The 22,530-nt window shown below is 40.2% G+C and overlaps 1 protein-coding gene across 4 annotated transcripts in view; it reads right to left on the bottom strand.

Moving 5' to 3' along the window:
• COL14A1 (collagen type XIV alpha 1 chain) overlaps nucleotides 1-22,530 on the bottom strand; it is a 225,284-nt gene that overhangs the window by 22,647 nt on the left and 180,107 nt on the right. For 3 of the 4 annotated variants that reach the window (XM_073230025.1, XM_073230022.1, XM_073230024.1), the window contains exons 41-43: nucleotides 10,554-10,607; nucleotides 10,002-10,073; nucleotides 675-710 (exon numbers count right to left, since the gene is read on the bottom strand). In XM_073230025.1, coding sequence (XP_073086126.1) covers nucleotides 675-710; nucleotides 10,002-10,073; nucleotides 10,554-10,607 — 162 coding nt within the window. Of the gene's footprint in view, nucleotides 1-674; nucleotides 711-7,920; nucleotides 8,215-10,001; nucleotides 10,074-10,553; nucleotides 10,608-22,530 lie in introns of those variants that run through there. The other variant, XM_073230026.1, reaches the window with a different exon arrangement.

The raw sequence follows: 22,530 nt of genomic DNA, 5'->3' as shown, positions 1-22,530 counted from the left end.
TAGTTGATACTAATAACAACTCAGAGGAAAGATGTTAAACCCATTTAATAGATGAATAGAGTTAAACACATTGCCCAAGTTTTTTACAGAGGTAATAGGATGAGCCCAAAGCCACAGTTGTTTCTATTTACAGCCAACAGCAAATCCTATTAGCAGCTGCACAATTTTTCAAAGGGGAGAAGTTCCCTAGAATAAACTGATTTAAGTTTTGCTGCCAGTTCTTTGATTCTATACTGGCCATTGTCTTCCTGGGTGCAAACATTGGCCCATAAGGAAAATTACAATCCCCATTCTGCTACTTGGCATTTGTATAGAGCTTTGTATTTTCTGAAGCCTTTTCACCTCTATTGCATAATTTTGTCATCAAATTCATTTTGTAAGTTAGATGAGTTTGATCCTCTTCATTTTATCCATAAAGAAATGGGCCTAAAGTCATGTACCTGAATGGTAGCGGATATTCAACTAGAAACCAGCATTCCTGACTTCCTGCCCACAGGGTGTTTTCCACTTGAAAATGTGCTCACAGTCAAATGAGTTGAGGAAAGGGAAGAGAAAAGGAATAGTATAAGAGCAATGAATAATCATAGTAAGTGACCCTCCTTTAGCAGGCTTATGCAATGAAAGATGTGCAACCAGCTAGCTGCCTCTGGTCGCCAGAGCCAGGGGGTACTTACTCGTTCTCCCCGCTCTCCCTTTGCTCCAGGGATACCCTGCAAAAATTTTAAATTGTCAAGTTACTTGGAACACTGCACTCACCTGAGCACCTTACTTTATTAAGACTTCCTTAGCTGTAGTAATTCTTCAGTAAAAATAGATACACAACAACAGGAATAAACAAACAGCAGCATGTAATCCCACCAAACAGAAGTGGTGCCTTTAAACATTTTACTCCTCCAGCCTTTTAATACACAGGCACAGGATGTTTCAATACAAAATTGGGATCATGCAGCGATACTTCTGTACAATATACAGTTTCACTGAATAAGTCATTTACATCTTCCCACACTAAACACCACTCTGAACTGTACTGATGCTTCATAATTTATTTCACAAATCTCTACTCAATAGCTAAATTGCTTCAACTTTTTTAAAGAATATCTTTCAAAGGAAGGAAAAGATTTTCCAAACTAAGAGTTCAAGTAAGAGATGAGACTTGTGAAATCTGCTTTCTGTTCAGCATAATATCATGTGATTCTTTCTCCCTGATAACAGTAGGTCATATTAACATGAATTCTCATCTGAATTATTATTTTGTTTCATGGCTTAGCTACTCTTTGACCCATAAACTTTACTATTACTGCAAAAATTCTTAATGAAAAAACAATGGAATTTTCAGTGTATTTTCAATGAAATTATGTTAGTAACCAAAACGTGTGTCTTCAGAAGGATTTCATCTTTTTATTTCAAATCTGAAGCAATATGAGAGATTTCACGAATAGCACTTTTATAGTCTGTACTAAAAGGAGAGTGAATGGCATTTATAGATGGAATCTGTGGACTGTTCCCCATTTTTATACTACAATCTTAACAGGTCCCAAATCAAACTCAATATCTTCACTAAGATCTCTATGCATTTAACAGCCACCCAAGTTTAAAATTCTGGTTTCATCTCATGGTAGGCAGGTAAACTAACTTTCTGGAAAAATGAAATGCCCTGACTTGTGGTGTTTGCTGCTTCTGGAGGTGTGACTGCTTCTACCATAGCTGATTTCAAGCTACAAATATGCTGTAACTGAAGATTGGTAAAGAGAAGCAAATAACCTACTCTCTAAGCAGGTATAAGCCAGCCTGAGCTCAGCACTGGTTCTACCTTTTCTCTTCCCTTCCCTTGCCTCTCAAATGCCTATTCAACACACACACACACACACACACACACACACACACACACACACACACACACACACTTTTTTGCCTTGCACCAGGACAATTGCAACTTCCTTCTAATTAACTTCCCTAACTAAAGACCTCCCTCCAGTTCAGCCTCCACACAACCAGTAGTCTCACCTTCCTTAGACACCGCCAGCATCCAAATTAGAAAGCTATTGAATGAGGGTTGCTCTTTCTGTTCAAAATCACTCAGCGATTCTTAGACTTCCATGCAACAAAGTCAAAGTCCTTGAATTCAACATCTTGTCATCAAAGTTCAAGCCCCCTGTCTCCTACTCCACAAAATTACAATTTCTCATTCCCACAGATCTGATCTACAGTGTATGAAAACATTTGAAATGTGAGAAGAGTATTAAACATAAATTAGCAACAGTAGGAATATTCTAACACAATAGTGAGTTCAAATATTGGTTATTTAACACTAAATATTGGTTATTTTTTATAATGATTTATTTTTTATTTTTATTTATTTATTTTGTTATCATTAATCTACAATTACATGAAGATTATGTTTACTAGGCTCCCCCCTTCACCAAGTTCCCCCCACAATCCCCATTACAGTCACTGTCCATCAGCGTAGTAAGATGCTATAGAATCACCACTTGTCTTCTCTGTGTTGTACAGCCCTCCCCATGTCCCCCCACACACATTATACATGCTAATCATAAGGCCCCCTTTCTTTTTCCCCACCCTTATCCCTCCCTTCCCACCCATCCTCCCCAGTCCCTTTCCCTTTGGTAACTGTTAGTCCATTCTTGGGTTCTGTGATTCTGCTGCTGTTTTGTTCCTTCAGTTTTTCTTTGTTCTTATACTTCACATATGAATGAAATCATTTGGTACTTGTCTTTCTCCACCTAGCTTATTTCACTGAGCATAATACCCTCTAGCTCCATCCATGTTGTTGCAAATGGTAGGATTTGTTTTCTTCTTATGGCTGAATAATATTCCATTGTGTATATGTACCACATCTTTATCCATAAATTTTTATTGTTTATTTCACTACAAGTTGATTCATGGATTTCTCTTGTCTGTATGGATAGCAAGATATCTAAAACTGGGGACCATAACTTACACTATTTTACATTTCCAAAATCACCCTGTTTCTTGCATAAAAGAGTCACTTAAACATTTAACTAAATCCAATATTTAACTGAAACATTTATTATAAATCTAGGACTGTTGTCTATTTCCTCCACTTTGAGTTCCCTTTTGTTTCATTAATAAAATGAAAAGAAAATATTAACTAACTTTAACTAAAAGTTACTTTTGTTTTTGAAAAGTAAAGGGTGGATTTACCCTTTACTTAAGTAAATCTACCTTTAATATACTGTAAGATTATTTTTCAAAATTACAAATGAGGTCAATAATCAATAAAGCCCAAGAAAACTTGATTTAAAAAAATATATGCACAATCTTACACATAAATGGTAGAATCGTAATGTTGGATATATGGGTGTTCACTCTATATTCTTTCAATTTTGTGTATATTTGAAATGTTTCATACTAATATTTTGGGAAAAGATATATGTCAGGGATCTGCAAGCCACTTAAACCCCCTGAGTTTCTTTGTAAGATGAGGCCATTCAATTAAATGGTCTCTGGGGTACCTTGCAATGCTGACATACTAGCATCTCATAATGTAGTCATTATTTGGAATGAGGTAGCACAAGGGACAGAAATTGATTTTAAAGAAGAAATGCCAAAGCTGAGCTTGCAAAGAAGGAATCTCAACCTCTACAAATAACATAGATCCTCTCTATTTGTGTCTCTCTCTCACCATGTTAGTCCCAGAAGGCAGTCTGAGTCTGGCTTGTGAATTTATGAAGCTCCAGTTCCTAGGAATATGCTTGGGACCTAGCAGGTGCTCAAAAATACACATTAACTGAATGAATGAATGGCTGAATTTCACTTCAAGTTTGGGTGATAAGCCAATATGTGCTTCATTTTAACTGCCTTGATTGAAAAAAAGAAAGAAAAATATTTAAGACTTACTCAGGCACTGGGCTCTGAATCATTAGAAAAATAGTTGATTCTGTTAAAAAGTATCCAACTTAAAAACTTTTTTGCATAAGTTAAGATTTACAAGGCATCCTTCCCCCCTAGTTCTTTTGGGAAATAAATGTACTGGCCATGTTCTCTTCCCTCACATCTTAGAATCCACAGATGGCTAAGTCCTTAAAGAAACAGTAAAGGACTCTGGTAGGTTTAACTGGAGAAAAAAGCTACTTACATTACCATGAAATAAATTTTAATGGAACCAGCTTTTCAAGCATTAGATGCAAAACAAAACCAAAAATCAGCAAACAAAAAGAACTCAATATTCCACATTTTAAATATATTAAGAAACTATTTGTGAATATAAGTAGTTTAATACTTAGACTGTTTTTACCATGTCCCAAGCACTGTTCTCAGTGTACTAATGCATTTAATCCCTATAATAGCCCTAAAAAATTCACTCATTTAATCTTTATAAAATTCCTATGGGAGACTTATTTATCTTTTATAACAATTCTGTGAGATATTATTCCCTTTTTACATGTAAGGAAAGTGATGCATTGAGAAGTTAAATAAGTTGCCCAAGGTCACACAATAAGAAAACAGAAAAGCTAGGACCAGAACCCAGGCAGCTGGTTCTGGAATCCATGCACTTCCCAGGAAAGAAACAGTGCTCAACAGATTTTCTAGCCAATATCTTCTGTTTCAGTGAAATAATTTAAAAAAGCAAACACACATCCCCCAAACCCAACTCTAGTAATTCAGAACTAGGTTTTAACTGGAGTCATTCCCTAAAACCCATTTTATCTCGAATATTTTTACTTCTGAACCAGTATACTATTGGCCATTGTCATCACTAGTATCATGTATTAAAATGGCTTGCTTGGAATATTTGAAGTTTAGAAAATGAAATTACATTGCAAACATGAGTGATAAGGTAAGAGGATAGTATCATCGGCTGACACTTTGTGGTGTACAGGGCTGGATGTGTTAAATTGGGCCTGAAATTCCTCAAACTCAGACTCATGAACTCATGATCCTTGGTCTTACGTAGCTACAGAACACAACGAGGCAGTCTCCATGAAAGATCCACTCATTGAAAGATCTGTCTGGCAAGAGGTTATTTTTTATTCCAACTTCTCTGACATCTTTCCTCTGATTTTTGCAAGATAAAACAAACAAAATAAAAATTCCTGAGCAAGTGAAGGCCCATAACACCACCGAAGTATGCTTTAAGGGAAAACACACATGCACATTTTCCTTTAATTTCAGGAACATCTGAAATGTAAAGAAAAGGAAATACAGTAGCTATATTCATAGATTCATAGAATTTTAGTGCTGACGGGAAGAGGAATGATCTGGTGGTCCGAGTCCCACATACTAGAGATGCCCAGTAAGCAAAATCAGAACATCCTAGCTTGGCTCCAAAGGTCTTCTATGGTGTGACCGCCGATCTATGAGAAGAATTTTCTAATCTAGAGGGTATTATGCTCTGTGAAATAAGCCAGGTGGAGAAAGACAAATGCCAAATGACTTCACTCACTTGTGGGAATGTAACAACAAAGTAAAACTGAAGGAACAGAACAGCAGCAGACTCACAGACTCCAAGAAGGGACTAGGGGTTACCAAAGGGTGGGGAGGGAGGGAGAAGGGGATTAAGGGGCATTATGATTAGCACACACAATATAAGTAGGTCATGGGGAAGGCAGTTCAGCACAGAGAAGACAAGTAGTGACTCTATAGCATCTTACTATGCTGATGGACAGTGACCGAAATAGAGGGGGTGAGGACGTGATAATATGGGTGAATGTTGAAACCACAGTGTTGTTTGTGTGACACTATCATGAGATTGTATATCGATGATACTTTAATAAACAATAAAAGAATTTTCTAATACTCCTCTGAACATGAACCTAACTAAAATGCAAATATACTTTCATTATTTCTTTTAACAAATACTTATTAACTGTCTTGGATAATCCTGAGCTGGGATCTAGGAATAAAACATGAGTATACTAGATCTCCGCCCTTACGGAACTATAATCTTAGTCGAGAGCTGGACAGTAACAGTTGAAATGAACTATCTGAGCCTGAGGAGGTGAGGCTGGTCCCACACAAGAAGTGCAGTTTTAAAGACAGAATAGCCAGGAGCTCACTCGGTGGAGAAAGGAGAAGGTAATCCAGACAAATGGTAGAACATCCCCAAAGGCAAAAAGGGTGAAAAGCATAGCACATATTTGGGGGACTTTAAATAATTTCAGGTGACTCAACTCCAAGCAAACTCTAAACAAGTTGGAGAAGAAATTAAGGGCCCACTGAGAAGAGTCACGTGCGCCTGGCTGAATATCTGGGACTCATCTGGTGACAGAGATCCAGGGAGAAGATTCAGGCCAGGGAATGACACATCCGAGTGGTACTAGAAAGATCTTCTGGCAGCTGGGGAACAGTTCAGAGCAGGGCTAGAGCAGAGGCAAAGGGGTCAATTAGAACCTCTTGTGATAATCCTGTTGAGAAATAGAGCTGGGCAGGGGCAAAGAAGCTAGAGAAAGAGCTGAAAAATATTAAAATCTACAGAAAATAGGGGTGCCCTGCGTTTGCTCTGTTTTACTATAATCCCTATCTAAGCATGCCATCTTCCGGTCTTTACGGGTGGAAAGCTGCCCTCTTCCCAGATCCCAGTGAACTGCTGTCCCCTTCAGGAGCCACTTCCCCCACCTGCTCAGCTCAGGGGGTATTGCCTTCTCTGTCTCTCTCTCTCTTTCTCAATAGAACTTACACTGTGAGTTCCTTCTATTTCCCTTAAGGCATTTCTCACTTTCTGCCTTTTATTATGCCTACTTGAATTAAAAAAAAAAACCATCATTCTCTCAGCTCTCCCATAAATGTGGAGAAATACATTGGTTATCTTTGGTACCCCCTTGGAACCCCTCTCTGCCATGTGTATTGTATATACGGTGGCTACCTAGTGAATATTTTAAACGAATGAAGTAGGAAACTGACATCCTGAGAGGCTAGATAAATTGCTTAAGTGATGTGGCTCACGCCGCTACTTCAGGTAAGGGCCACGGTGAAACCCAGGAACCCTGGCTTCTGACGCAGTGCTCTTGAAATGACGTGGCACTGGTCCTATCTGCCTACGCTGATTTCAAATTAAACTCATGGCCCCTTCTTTCATGTTTTTGGAAGATAGCTTCATCACTATCTGTCCCCCTACAGGGAAGGCACTCTATTTTAGCCTATGGTTAACCCCAGGTAGGAATTATGACCAGAGCAGCAGCCAGGCACCACATTTCGCCCTGAGAAGTCAGCAGCCGAAGGCAGAGTGCATGAAAGCAAGTGTTCCTGGCACCAACTGATAGGAAACATGCTGCTATTTTCAGCGGGGCAGTCTGCCTTTCTTGGTCTCTTTCCCTCCTGCCTTCTTAGACAGATATTCATGGGAAATCAATCAAGGCCGTTCCACAATGACGCGGAGACTGCTTTACTCGCCATGCTAGTCTGGCAGCTGGCAGATACCTGGCTGCTCCCATCCCAGCGCACAAGGAAAAGTCTGCGCAGGGCAGTTCAGAGAACAATAAGCTTTTGGGAGGATACGCAAAGCCTACGGCGTCACTGGCATCTACCCCCCTCCCCACCCCCAGTGCCTCTACACCAAATGGCTTCTGTCTCTGACAAAAATGTCAGTGGCACAGGGGCCCCTCGTGCCACCAGAAAAGACCCTTTTCTGTTGATTTACAACAATGAAAGACAATTTATTTAACAAGTATTTCGTTTCTGGGGGAAAGGTGGTTGGTGTCCCAGTACGCCTGTACTTAGAGTCTCTCCTAGAGCCATGCATGGGGAGGCAGGGTGGGGTTCTGCTCACCAACGCATCCCATGCCTCACTCTACCCTTACACACCCCGTTTTCCTTTTCCATGGCACCCCGTGCCTTCTTTTCATTCCCATCCCATTCTACTTGGACCAGGATCAACTCAGCTGGGGTTAAGGGGAACTAGTTCTAGAAGATGTCAGTAAGAGTGCGAAGAACAAGATCACCTCAAGCACAAATACACTCGTTTATTGTCTAAACAAATAAAGCAGCATTTTAGTTTTTTTCTCATTTCACTTCAGGATGCCTCAAAGCTTTTGATGTCCTAAAATCTCTCATGACTTCCTGAGAAACAGATTTAGCATACACTGTCTCTGGATGCTTCTTTAAACAGAACCCTTTGCTCTCTGAGCCCTGCTGACTTGTTCTGGAACTCTTGTTCCCAGGAGCACATTTTGGGAAGCAGACAGAAGCCTGGTAGCAGAGAGAATGTTCTGGAATCTCTTTTCTGGTGAGGATAGTCTAGAATCAAATGAATAAATAAATTCGCAGTTAAAGGATGGTGGTCACAGGACTATGTATGCATGTGTGTGTTTTCATGCGTTCACACATGAGTGTGTCAGTGTAAGTTTCCACATGCATGACCATACTTGGTAATATCATTTTGGACTAAAAAAAAAAAAGTGAAGATAAAGCAATCAAATATTCTTCTATGACCCCTAATCAGCTTGATTTGAACAATGACAATTTATTTGGAATACATGTACGGCTTTGTAAAGTGACTGATAAGGAGAATATTTATTTGGGTGTGCAAATTAGGAAGTGTTTGCTAAAATCTGGAAGAATTTTAATACGCTGCGTGTGCTTGTGTACCTGCATATGTGTAACATGAATCAAGGCCTAGAAAAGGGCCCAAGAGGATGAAATAATTTTATTGAAGTGATTTTCAAGGATAAAGAGTAACATGGCCATCTGGATAGCTAAAGGGAGAGAGGTGGCTTTCTGCATGAAAACCAAAGGTTCCACTATGTTTTATTTACTGTGGTAGGTGGGAAAGGTCCCCTGAAAAGGTCCATGCCCTTCCCCAGGACCTGGGAATATATTACCTTATGTGGCAAAAGGGACTTTGCAAATATAACTTAATTAAGGGTCTTGCGGTTATGTAGGGAGATTATCTAGGATTATCCAGGTGGCCTGCATGTAACCACATAGATCGTTCCAGGTGAAGAACCTCTCTAGTCTGTGTTCAGAGGGAGATGTGGCCATGGAAGAATGGCCAGCAGGTTGCAGAGTTGCTGGCTCAGCAGAGGGAAGTTGGCCATGAGCCAGGGAATGTGGGATGTCTTTAGAAGCTCGAAAAAACAAGGAAATAAATTCTCCTCTGGACTCTACCCAAAGGAAATGTCAACACTTTGATTTTAATCCAGTTAGATCACGTCAGACTTCTACCCTACAGAGACTGAGATGAAATAGAATTCATTAACTTCTCCTATCCTTCTTCTTCAGAATTTTTCCCATAAATTCTTAGCATGTTTGCAGTAGGATGTACATGTTCACATCTCACACCACAGGCATGGTGTATCACAGATGATGTCAGAATGCTGACTAATACCTGCACCCAGGAGGAACTACTTGCAAGTCACAGAAGACATCAAATGCAGCTTTAGAGGCCATGCAATGCAACCGCCTCATTTTGCAGATGAGGAGACATGCTCATTTGTTTCTCCCTGATCCTGCCTCAACCTGCTCCCATTGATCACATTTAAGCACCAACCAAAAAAATGAGAAGCACAAAAATGGGAGGTAATTAGTTCCATTCATTGTGCTTTCATTTATACCACTGTTGACGTGTGTGTGTGTGTGTGTGTGTGTGTGTGTGTGTGTGTGTGTGTTTTAATGGAAAATTCTTTCTTTCTTGTAGAACTTAGAAAAGAAAAATCTACTCTCATTCTCACTAATCTTTGAATTTCTCAAGGCTTGTATTTTTTGCTCAGGAGACAGGCCTAATTAACACATAGTTATTGTACCCAACCCCTGTAAAGATGGCACTGACTCTTTTTAGAATTACAAACAATGGAAATATATATGAACAGAAGCATAGCTGATTATTTCCTGTCACGTGCATCTGTCTTTAGCCATGACATATACACAGTCTGGTCTTAGTCTTTTATTCCAGGAGCTTCTCCAGTTTCCGTTATAAATTACCAGAGTCCAACACTGAATCAACATTTTGGACCCAGTTTAAACACATAAGTAAGTCAGAGGGATGACGGGGCAACCATCCTGACTGGCTGTTGCCACATACTCACAGGTGGTCCCAGGGCACCTTGGGGCCCCATGCTTCCTGTTATCCCCGGGACTCCAGGGGCTCCGGGAATACCCTGAGAGAGAGAGGCAGGAACATGGAGCAAAGGTGAGTACTCACACATTCTCATTGAAGACAGCCAGCTCTCAAGGAGTGAACACATACAAAGATACTTCCCACCCCCACAAAAAATAAGACTTTAGAATTCATTGCTCATTTGGTTCCCAACTACCAAAAAAGGAGGGAAGATAATTTTTTTGAGAGTCACTACAACATTAGTCACATGTGGTTCTTTCATATGCAGGCCTTACCTGGGTCTAGTAAATACGAAATCAATGCAGGTGATCTTATGAGAAGGTGGCTCAGATAAAATGACCAAGTTACATGGATATGTTATTTTTAGAGCATTTTAGGGAGAGCTCTGTACCAAGAAATGAGCTCTCACCTTATAGCAAAGACAGCTGCTGAGGTGAAAATTCTGGCATAAGAAAATCTCCCAAAAGAAATGAAAGGCTTTAAAACAGAGTATAGCCCAATAGTTTCAGGAAATACTTACAAGTGGCCCAGGTGGTCCTGGAGGGCCAGAGGATCCGTCCTTCCCAGGAAAGCCCTGGGGGAAAGAAACACAGTGTCAGTAGGCAGTTGCTGAACAGGGCTTTCAGAATAGATGCACCTCCCTCCTTGTAATTTTGGGGAGGCAAATCCTGCTGCTAGCTCTGGACTTCCAAGGATCACTGCTCTTAAACCCTTCATGGCAATGGTTCTTGCCAAGGCTTTTGTGTCTGTTGGCTCTAGGAAATTGTCCAGGGCAAGAATTTTAGGTGTAAGAAATGCCACTTACAAACTTAAACAGGAACTTGTTTTCAGAAAGTGTGTTTATTTAACTAAGCAGAACAGTGAGATGGAAGATCAGTTCTTGGTAATTAATCAGACAAAAAGACAAAAAAGATGAATTAGTGTCTTTCATGACTAAGAGAGCTGTGGTAGGGACTCCCTACCATGGGAATCTGTACTATAAATTAGGAGTATTGCATTTGTAACTAACTTTTCAGGAGCAGCCTGGAGGGGAATACGGGGGGAATTCCTGCTGCAATGATACCATTTGACTGCTGGCGGGTGTGCTGAATGCATCATCATGGGCTTCCAAACGGGTACTTGTTTGTTTCCCATTTCCCATTAAAGCAGAAAGCAAATGATGTTCTTTATAAAAATCTTCCTAAATTACTGAATGTGTGTATGAGTGGGTTCTTTTTATGTGAATATTAGAAAATAACAGCTGCAGTGACTTAGTTTTAAATAGTTATAGTTCTTAATTGTGGATGTGATCTTTCCAATGCAGTTAAAAATACAGAAGAGGATCTTCAATCCAAAATTCATAACAGGTTCACAACATTTCATTCAAAACACCTTCTACTACATGGAGAATAGACTTCACCTTGAGATTTGACTCTCATAATCCATTCTCATCTCAAACCGATGCCAACCAACCTCTCCCCACTTCCTTGGTGCCTCTTCCAATTCCCTTTTGGGCATTTGTGCCACTTTTCCAGCTGTGCTGTCGTTTCTTCCCATTTATTTTGCTCAAGAAAGTCCATTGTTGTAGGGGTCCCCATCCACATTTACATTATGTCTCCCTAGCTCGAGGTATCAAATGAAAGAGAGTATAAGGATGAGGCTAGACGAAAGGCAGTGCTGTGTGAGTCGGGACAAAAAGTATGAAGGGCCATGAAAAGGGAGTGGGTAAGTGTGTAGGAAAAGCACTGGTCAGCAAGGGCCTTACAAGCAAGTCTGAACACCAGATAAGGCAGAGGAATCAACTGCTCACCAATGTTCATGGTTTTCCCTTTCTGTTTAGGTGCATTGCAAGGCTACATTTCACAGCCTTCAGTTCCAGCAGTTATGTTGGAGCCACAGGGCTGGGTTCTGGCCAATGGAGAGTGTTCTGGCTCATGAAAATTTCCCTTGGGTAATCCTCCACTTTCTTTTCCTCTTCTCTAGCAATTTTAGTGGCCAAATGTTGAAGATGAATGTGTCTCAGAATGAAATGACCCTGAGATCCTGAATGACTCTATGGAGCAAACACTAGACCTCCACACTTATCTACCTTTCCTGTTGGCAGCATTGGACTGTGAACAAACAATAGATTTTATTGCATTGCATCGCATCGCATTGCATTAAACTGCTGAGATTTTAGGGTGGTTTGTTATAGCAGTTATCCTATACTAATACACAAGCTGATGTTTTGTTTTTGTTTCTTTTCCAAGGTCTGTTCTTTCCCTTCAGTTATTCAAACAAAAAATATTAAGTCAGAAAGCTGCTAGTGATAGGCCCTGAGACAGATTAAGTTACACACACACACACACACACACACACTCACACACACCATTACCTGGATTTACTAACTAAACAATAAAAATTAATACTGATGTAGGTTGAAAGAAATTATTTTACATGGAGTTTATAGCACATCTAGGAAGATGGCATTAAAAAATCAGATTATGTGAGAGAGAACAGGCCTTCAAATCCTCCAACCAAATCCTTCATAAGTGAGAAAATTGAGACCAAGAGAGGTTAGGAAAACTTTTGTTTAAAAAAAAAAAAAGTTAAAGATAATCTATTATTTCCTAGGTGAAATTCCCACTTGGGAAAAATGGACTGGACATGTATTCAATAATTTTAAAAGACATTTTATAAAGGACATTCATTTTCAAAGGCAAAGCATTATTTCCTGGAGTGTCCAGATGGATCCCAGGCATCTTTTTAGCCCAGTGAGAACCATTTCACCATCTGCTCTCTAGAAGTTTAAGATAAAGATATTTTTAAGCAACTAGTGTAATAATTGGTCACAGCAGCAATAGGAATCTGATACAGACATTTCTCCAAATAAGAGATGGTCCATGGGAAAAAAAAATAAAAATAAAAAGGACATTTTTTGCTTCCTGCCTTAAAGCTCTTCCAGCACTGGGTGTGAAGCACACATGCACCCATGTGTAAGCACACACGGAGCACCTGCCATCTAAACTGTAGCTTGGTAGCAGGAAGCCTTCCCTGACTTTTTCCAGGCTTGGGAGGGTGAAGAAAAATCTCAAAAGCAAGCAGGAGCAACTTTATTCATGGTGTGAGGAAGCCATGGCATATTTTCTTAAAAGAAAACCATGCTGTTCTAAGGAAGATTCGCAGGAAATAACACATTTGCACCTCTCTCCTGTCATACAGAAGGAACTTGAAAAGTCACGCTCTGGCAGTGCTGCCCTGCGTGTGGCACAATAAGGACATCCTTGTGGGTAGTTTTGAGTTCACTTGTTTATAGACTCCACATGTGTATCATCTGGGAGGAAAGTCAATGAAATGTTCTAAATTTGGCAGAGGGGCTAGTGCTTCAGCATCTTCAAAAGAGAGCCAGAGGTAAGACGCTTGTCCGCTCTGCTCTCCTGCCTACGGAGCTCCTCAGACGCTGAGATCTCTCCCTTTCTTCTTTGCTTCCTTTCTTTCTTTTTTGGGGGCAGGAATTATTTGTATTCATTGTTTCATTCCCAATACCTTCCTACTACATTGTGGGCACAAAATAGGTACCAATTAAGTGGTTGAAATTGAATAACATTGAGGCTCCTGAAAGAAACGTTCTGACTATCATGTTGAATAAACATTAATCTCAGGTATAATTAGCCTGATAACGTGTAGGGCAGGGGGAAGTGTCAGGGCATCCCTCCTTGCTCTTGAACCCGCCACAAGCAGGAAGGAAAGGCATTAGAGTCATCTCCTCTCAGAAGCTGCAACTTCATTTCAGTGACTATCTCAGGGGTGGTTGCCCAGAAGTAGACCCTCATGTTGCGCCATTGATTTATATAGACAGAGGGAATGTCCTTAGGAGGAGCCTGTCAGGTAGTGAAAAAGGCAGAAGAGGGCAGGGGAAGGGGTTAGATGATAACTGAATTTAGTTGGTGTTTGGCCATGGGGAGCCCTGGAGTGTGAGTTACGGAGAGTTGACCCAAGGTAAGGTTTTATACACTCATACCAGTTAGTTAGTCACTGCTCAGGACCAAGGTGACATTTTCAAGGGCAACTCTCTGTAAAAGGGGCAATTTGGAGTTGTTAGCAGTCAACACCCATAGCAGGTCGGGAGGTGGAGTACTTCTCCCAGGTAGAGGGGATCTGACCACGGCACCCACAGTGTCCACTCCAGTGATTTTACTCTAGCACTTTCCTTCATGGATTGTCATGAACAATTGAGCATTTTTAGGTATAAGAGTTCAAGACTAAAGGCATTCTTATGGCTTCCACGAGTTCCCAGTTTGCCTCATTCCATACTGGCTGTCCACTGTTATAACTAAAAGGATGTACAGCTTAATATCACTTCAGAAACATAATCCAAGACCTTTCACCCCAAATTTCTTCCTAACCCTAGGAAGTTAAAAACCTCATATTTTCATCATTTAATAGCTTTATTTTTTAACTTTTGAATCACACTAATAAATTTATCTTCAAACATTTTTTCCTTGTAAGTCTCACATTTGTCACATTATTGAAAAGTATTTGCAGAACTACCGTGTGCTGGGCATTCTGTTCGGTTCAGGCAGATCATGATGAGCAAGACAGTCTCTTCCGACGAGTTTACAGTGTTAAGAAAAGTCAATAACTGAAAGAAATGGCAATGTGCAATGATGCTGAACGAGGGTGTTCCATGAGACCATGTATGAAGAGCACCTACTCCAGGTGTGGGAAGAGAGGGAGGGCTTCAAAGGAGAGGTGGTGTTTAAAGCAATGGACGCGGCACGGCTGGGCCCGCTGCATCAGTCCTCCTGCTCAGGCGTGCTGCAGCACCCACGTAACGGCCTGTTCTTGCAAGCCAGTTAGCTCCTAGGCGGGGCCCAGGTTCCTTTTCTTACCTCTTCATCTCAGAGTGAGGAGAAATGGCAGCAGCTTTTTACATAAAAGCAATAAACTTAGTGAAAAGAACAATTTTGTAAAATGTCTGCATTTTACAAAGCAAAATAACTGGTGAATTCTAGCTTTGTGATTCAGCTTAACTTCCATCCAGTTCACTGAATGGTCTGCAACCTTCACCAGTTAAAATGTGTTTGCACAATATTTCTGTATCTATAAACTTTCTGTTTCACATCAGGGAGCGGGTCTGAGAAGATGTGTGTTTGTGGGTTATGTACCCTCATAAAAAGCAGCAACCCTTAATTAAGCAATGAAGAATGAATTTAGGGAAGAGAAGATTAAATGATAAACATAACGTGGGAATTCATATAAGCTGACAAACACATGTCTTAAAGTGCATGAAATCAGCCGCCCACAAACACGGATACTTTATGTTGCTACAGGCAGTTTTCTTTTTTTGAGATTTCTACCTCAAAATATTAATATGTCCCCACAACCCACATGAAAAATAATTCTTGCTATAAAAACTTGAAAGAATTTTCATAATTTGTTTTTGAAAACATTTGGCTTTGCTCAACTTACTAAGTTATTGTTGGCTATGATTCATCAGCAAAAGGAAATCTATCCTGAAATTTGCTTTCAAAAATCACTGATACTTGAACAAAGGCTAAATTTAACTATGGCTGAAATTGGCAAAGTATACTGTTTTAGAGAGGTTTAATTAAACATGTATTAATTTCCATTTTGCAGTTTTCTTTTCCATACTCTAGAGAAAATATTAATGCTTTTTGCAGGTGGTAAGCATTTTCTGTAGCTCTTTAAAAGCTCGTAGTTTCTAGGTACTGTGTCTGGCCTCTAAAGGATGAAACCAACATGCCCACAGACTGCTATAATTGAAATGAAAGTCAGAGCTAGAATATTTATGTTTATGTACTTACAAGAAATAGCACCCAAAACTAGTGACTCAATCATGATATTCACCACCCATGCCTTCTCTGAAGCCTGAACGGTGGGCCACAGATCCTGACCTTAAGATTCTGGAACACGGCCAAATGCTATGATCCTTTGACCGACGCTACACTCTGAGGTACAGTGGGAATCTGTAAGCAGGTGGCATCTGAGGAGTTTTGTTGAAAAGGACCAAACTCAAACAGTAAGGCCTAGCGCAAACACCTGAAGAAACTTCTGCTGTACAATTTCAACTCTGTGGCATGGTTCTGGACTGCCATGAGCACCAGCCAACGGACCAGGGTGGCAGGCAGCCATCAGAAATAAGGCTGCTGCCTGCAGGAAAGGATTAAGACCAACCACCAGACTGAGAGGCCAAGCAGCAAAAAACCACAGACTCTGTAAAACAGGCCCAGGCTAGAGATCCCTAAGGTTAATCCTTATGTGTGAGTGAAATCACGTTGAGTCACACTGGGGAGTTTTCTGTCACATACACATCATACAGTATGTATGTGTGTGGATATACATATATATACATAATACACTAATTTAATATGCACATATATGTATATATATTACATATATAATTTAAATGTATATGTGTGTGTGTGTGTGTATTTAGTAACCCACAGTGAGGACTTTAGTGACTGAAACAGCAGCAATATTCTACCCAAGAAATTACTTTGGCATACAACAGGTCTAACACAATATACTGTGATTCCAAAACCTAGCTGATTATCAGAGTCATTAAGCTTTTTAAAACCCAACATTCCTAAGTCATGCCCAAGATCTTTCTGTATCTGAATCTCTGAGATTGAAACCCAAGAATCTCTGTATTTAAAACACAAAGCAAAATGCAAAACAACCAATCACGTCAGTTGTGGAACTGCTGGTTTACAAATACAAACATGTCTGTCCTGACCCTGAAGGACAGCATTAGAACCAGAGCACAAGGCAGATATTATTCGTACCCTGTGCCCCAAGAGAAATACCTGTAAAGCCAGTAATAACATTAAACTAAAACTAAACTAATTCGTTAAATAACTTTCTCTCCTCAGATGTGCCAAGAGGTGCCACAATCCAAGTAAAGGCGAAAAGTAATCAGAGAAACATATTCCTACGTGTGAACTATCAATTTCTATTTCACCAAGAAAGTAACCCAAACTGGGTTCCTATCATGCGAAAATGCTGGGCGAGTTATCTTCAGTGAGGGAATCCTGCTTTTTTAAATATCTTTTGTAGGAGACTTTCCCACATTAACAAAATCCCACAGTGACCTTTCTTAACATAATTGTGTGGCAAGGGAGAGAACAGTGTGGCAGCCACAGACATGGGTGATAACCCTGCCTCACCACTTACTTTAAGGGCTGAGCGGCATTGTTTAAGTACTCCCAATTTCTAAGCTTAGATTCTTTGTCTGTAAAATGCAGTAACAGTGCCCAGCACTCATGGTTGTTCTGAGGATTAGAGAATATAACACTTCTTTAAAGCACCTACGCTTGGCCAATAATTAATGAGAGTGATTGATGCTGTTTTCATTCAAATCAACTGCCAAGTCTCAACCACACATATTATCATCTCTGTGCTTGACTGTGAGAATGTTTTCCTGGCTTTTATAAAAACCCATTTTGACACACAAAAAAGACACTCAAATCATTCTCTCCATTAGCTTTCTGATGGTTTTTATATTTCCTCTTTTGAAGGAGGAAGATTCTCAAGAGAGTAATTATCATGAATCTAAGTATTTAACAAAATACTCCTTAGATGACTCTCTCATCACTACTTAACATTTAGGAATTATATCCAGAAAGTTGACTCAAGTTCAATTTTTCGAGTATATTTTAAGCCCAACTCACTTTCATGAAATGGAACATTCATCAGAAATATGGCCTTTGTATACATCAGATCCACAGAAAAAGACAGCAATTTTCAAGTATCCTTTCAATGTGAAATTCAAGAAAAGTAAACAATAAACCACTTGCTTTTCCTTAGACTTTTTTTTTTTATAGTTCTTTAAAATCTTGTTAGGCATCTTAGTATATCAAGTAGAAGTATTATAAAATATTATGCTGTCCCGACTTTTTAGGTTTTCATTGAAACTAGTAGATACTAATATTGGCTATAAAACTTAATTTTATATAGAAATTCTTTGTATTAATTAATTCCCACAATAATTCTGTGGAGTGAAATATTCTCTTTTTTCCTCTTCATAGATGAGGAAAGTGAAGCTAGGAAATACTAAGTAACTGGCTCCATGTCATATGGTTAGGGTTCAAACTCAGGTCTGGCGAGCAGTTGAAGGCTACCCTGCTTCTCATAACCTCACAAGTTAAGCAGAATTCATATGCAGAAGTTTTGTTTTGTTTGTTAAACAGTATTTCATCTGTTATGGATGAAAACGGAAGGCTGTGGTTATGACAAGGAGACTCAGGGAGCCGTAACCTGGGTGAAGGGAAGCATTCCAAATTAAGTTTACTTGGAATTTAAAAAAGAATACCCTCTACAATTAGCATGTATAGTGCGTGGGGGACACGGGGAGTGCTGCACAACACAGAGAAGACAAGTAGTGATTTTACAGCATCTTACTACACAGATGGACAGTGACTGTGAAGGGGTATGTAGCGGGGGGGGGACTTGGTGAAGGGGGGAACCTAGTAAACATAATGTTCTTTCTGTAATTGTAGATTAATGATACCAAAATAAAAAATAAAATAAAATAAACAAAAAAAACCGAATACCCTCTGTACAATGGAGGAATTACTATCTATTAGATGCCACAAAATGTACATCTCCTTGTTATTTTTATTTCTTGGCTCTCTGACTCTTTATATAACCATATTAAGAATTGGAAAAGAAAAATAATTTTCAAAGTCTCTATTTGGAGTGCTTGACAGACAGCTGGTCGTCTTGGCCATAAGTGAGCCTCAGAACTAGAGAAAAGTTGTTTTTTCTCTTCTTTCTCTTTTCTTTCTTTCTCTCACTTCTTACATTTATCATCCACGTCTTGCCTGTTCTTCCTAAGTTTCTCTAAGGACCACCTGGGTGTCTAGGAAGGGGGTTGAGGGATCCACCCTATATCAGAGGAGCTTAACATCACAGAATGGGCCCTGGGGTCACAGACACCAAGGAAAGAAAAGGAAAGAGGCAAGAGGGAGGTGGCAAGATTTACAGCGGAAAAGAAAGACAAGACCAGGATGCTGTTGGCTGGAAAGACTCAGAATGAAAACTGGATGCTTGAATGCATTCAGCTGCTAAATCTGAACCAGCACTGCTGCTTTTTTTTTTTTTAATTTTCTTCATTTTAATTTTTTGATGATTTTTACCCAGCTTGATGGAGGTATAGCTGACATAACATATAAGTTTAAGGTGTACAAAGTGTTGATTTGACACACATATATTGCAAAATGATTACCACCATAACTTCAGCTAACACCTCCATCCTGTCACATAATTACCATTTCTTTTTTGTGGTAAGGACATTTAAGATCTACTCTGTTAGCCACTGTGGCCTTTTAAAATGTGTTCCTGCATTATGCTCTACCAGCTTCCCGGCAAGAGGCTGAGACTTATCCAGTGAACAAGGCCAACTTCTGCTGGCCTTGCTTATGGCCTCAGGCCCAGGGTTGAACAGAGCTGCGTCTAAGAGTCATAGATTCCCCTTGGGAAAAGCCAGAATAAGCTAGAAATGTTAGGAAACATGTTCCCAGTTTAAAGAGGAGATGTTTAATTACTCCTCTTTATTCTGTACTAAACTCTTCCTCCCTCCAGGCTAAATTAAGGGAACATTGACACCAGCTGCAGGAAAGAGGTGCCAACCTTTCCCTAAGCTAACAGGAAGGTGATGGCGCCAGCTGTGGGCTATGAGCTCTTAAGTGTCAATAAGAGAAGATAAGATGAGCAGTAAGGAAGAGTCCTCACTGCTTCTGTGCACCTCACTCGCTCCCTCCTGAGACTGAAGGGACAGCATCACACAGATTTCTCCCAGCTTTCTCTCCTTTGCCTAGAGCGGGCTTTACTTACTCAGGATCAGGGGCAACGAGGGCCCAGTAACAGAAAGTGATTTAAGTGTGTGGAGGGCAGAAAAGACCAGCAAGTCGGCCCCCCTGGTTCTCGGCACCAGCAAGCCTGACTCGGCAGTTTTCTGGAAGCGCTTCCCAAGCCTTTCAGCAGTAAGTCTCCTCATGCACTGAGCTTGCTGTCTGTCCCATGCCATGGTTGTTTTTGTTGTTAATATTATTTACTTATTTACTTTTTCTGATTGCAGCTTTGCCTTTTAGGAGGGCCCACACCAGACCGGGAATAACTATGAAATATTGATCCTTAATTCTCTTCAGCAGTGCCGATCCCCCTGCCTGACCACGGAGACCGGGATGACCCCGCTGCCCCGGGGAGACCTGGCCCTCAGGGAGGGCGCTCCATGTCCTCGCTCTGTCCCTACCACCACGAATGTGGGCCCGGGACCTCCTCTTCACAATCCTACTAAGTACCAAATTGTTTTAGACCCTTTACTTTCTGTAAGCCCCCGGATATTTGACTAAACAGATCAGAGCCGCCTAAATGTTTTCACCCACCTTTCCTTCCTTCTCCACTGACTCTGAGGAAGATCCTTTTTTTTTTTTCTGGCCCAAGGGAAAAGTTATGCCCTTGTTACCATCCTGTCCTTTCATGTCCTCCAGGTAGACAGCCTATGAATTGCTCCTTTAGCCATTGAAAGGCTCTCCTCTTCTAGATCCTTCCCTCCTCGAGGCAGTAATGGACAATTCTCTCCAGGCTGAGCATACTACACAGCACATAGTATGTGCTCAATTCAGTATGTGCCCAATTAATGTTTTACTAAGTAAGATATTAAGATATTGGAAAAAAAATATGCAGCCTCTCTCTCAAGCAGGGCAGCCATGTTACACAATTACAGGGGGGCACAGCTATGTGTTATTCTATCTGACCAGCACCCCCTAGAGTTGTACACTGGAAGAGTATTGCTGTCAAATACATTTTGCAGAACAACTGTCACAGGATTCACACAGTATTTTTATAACAGGACCCTACAAAGAATGAGTTTCTTCTGAAAACCAGTTTTAAAAAGTAACTCATTCCCATCCAAGAATAAGAATCAGTCACATTCTGAAAGTTTTACCTCCAAACTCAGGGAGAGAGGAAAATAAAACCCATGTACAGATAGATACCTTATCACTTTATTACAACTCTAAGAACTTTTCATCCTATGAAAGAAAACATGTTTGGAGGAATAGCAAAATATTTACAGAAAGTCTGTGCTGGTACATTGCTTTTAGAAGAAAGAATTCCAAAACCAAATGATCCAAACACTAACCCAATATGTTTGATTTGGGAGTTCTTTGCCAAGACTTGACTCCACGCATAGATAAATCAAGTAAATTCACTGGACCAAATCTTTAGAATTGCTGTTTCCAGAGCTTCAGGAATCACGAAGGAATCTAGGTGTGTAACTGAACAGGATCTTAGCCTAAGACTTTTGCCAAAACATATAAATACTTCTAGACACTCCTTTTACATGTACAAGAAACCTACATAAATCTAACTTTCAGAGAATGCCTCCTTTAGATATATTTACCTGGACACGCTTCATAGACTGAGTAATTACATGTGATGGACAGAGACTAAACTGAGATTTTAAGTAAATGAAAGTTGGGTGTACAAAAAAAAGAAAAAAGGAATGTGGGAGGAGTTTAAGTCAGGCCTCAGATCTACATTTGATAGAAAAGACAATTTCCTTATTCTCAACTGGTATAGCTATCCTGAACTACAGGCAGACCTTGTCTGAGTAGAGAACTGAGTCTTTTAGCCAATCATTTGCTAACCTTTGGGGGAAGCTTACCAAAAATAACCAGGGCCTGCCAAATGTGCTGTCCTTCACTGGATTGGCTCTAAGTGGTTAACACTTCCGATGACTCAGTCTTAAGAGAAACTGTGGAGCTGTCCACCTGTCTAAATTCATGACAGTTTAAGGAAGACCAGCCTTTCTCTCCCTTGCTGAAAATTTAATGACTTGCTATTGCCTTCCTGTTAAAGCTCACAATCCTTAGCCTGAAAAAAAGATAGACGATTTACATAAATTTGTGTTTGCCTCTCCAGCTGCATTTTTGGACAATCTTCCCACCTCTGAGTCTCTGTGCACATGTGTGTATAAATATGTGTGCACACACGTCCACGCCCCCCCCACCCCCCACACTCTGTACTCAGATATCCAGCCATACTCAACTACGGTAATAGTTGTCATGGAAATGCGCCCCTTCTCTTCATCCTCATTCCTTTGCATGTGCTGATCTCTCCGCTTGGGATAGCTTCCCTTTTCTCATGCACCTGCCTAACTTCTATCCCTCTTCTGAGACTCCTCTGGCGTAGTTATCTGTTTTTTGTAAATACCCCATCGCAGCATGTATTATAGTTTCCTATTTGGCTATATTTTCTCTCAATATCCTACAACTTTGCGAATGAGAACTTCAAACCTGGCTTAGTAAAGACATGTAAGCAAACACTAGATGTTAACTCAATCCTCTCCTAACCAATCTTATAATTCCTTTCATTGCTACCCACTCGAACAGGGCAGAATAGATAATAGACATATATTAAATAAATGGCGAATACTACAGATAGTCAAATAAAACTTTAGCTCATATGATTCTTGATTCCCTTTAGGTTTATGGCTTGAGAATTTGAAAAAA

This window comes from Manis javanica, chromosome 2 (genome assembly GCF_040802235.1).
Source record: "Manis javanica isolate MJ-LG chromosome 2, MJ_LKY, whole genome shotgun sequence".
In the NCBI taxonomy this organism is placed as follows: domain Eukaryota; kingdom Metazoa; phylum Chordata; class Mammalia; order Pholidota; family Manidae; genus Manis; species Manis javanica.
This window is presented reverse-complemented; position numbering and strand designations above follow the sequence as displayed.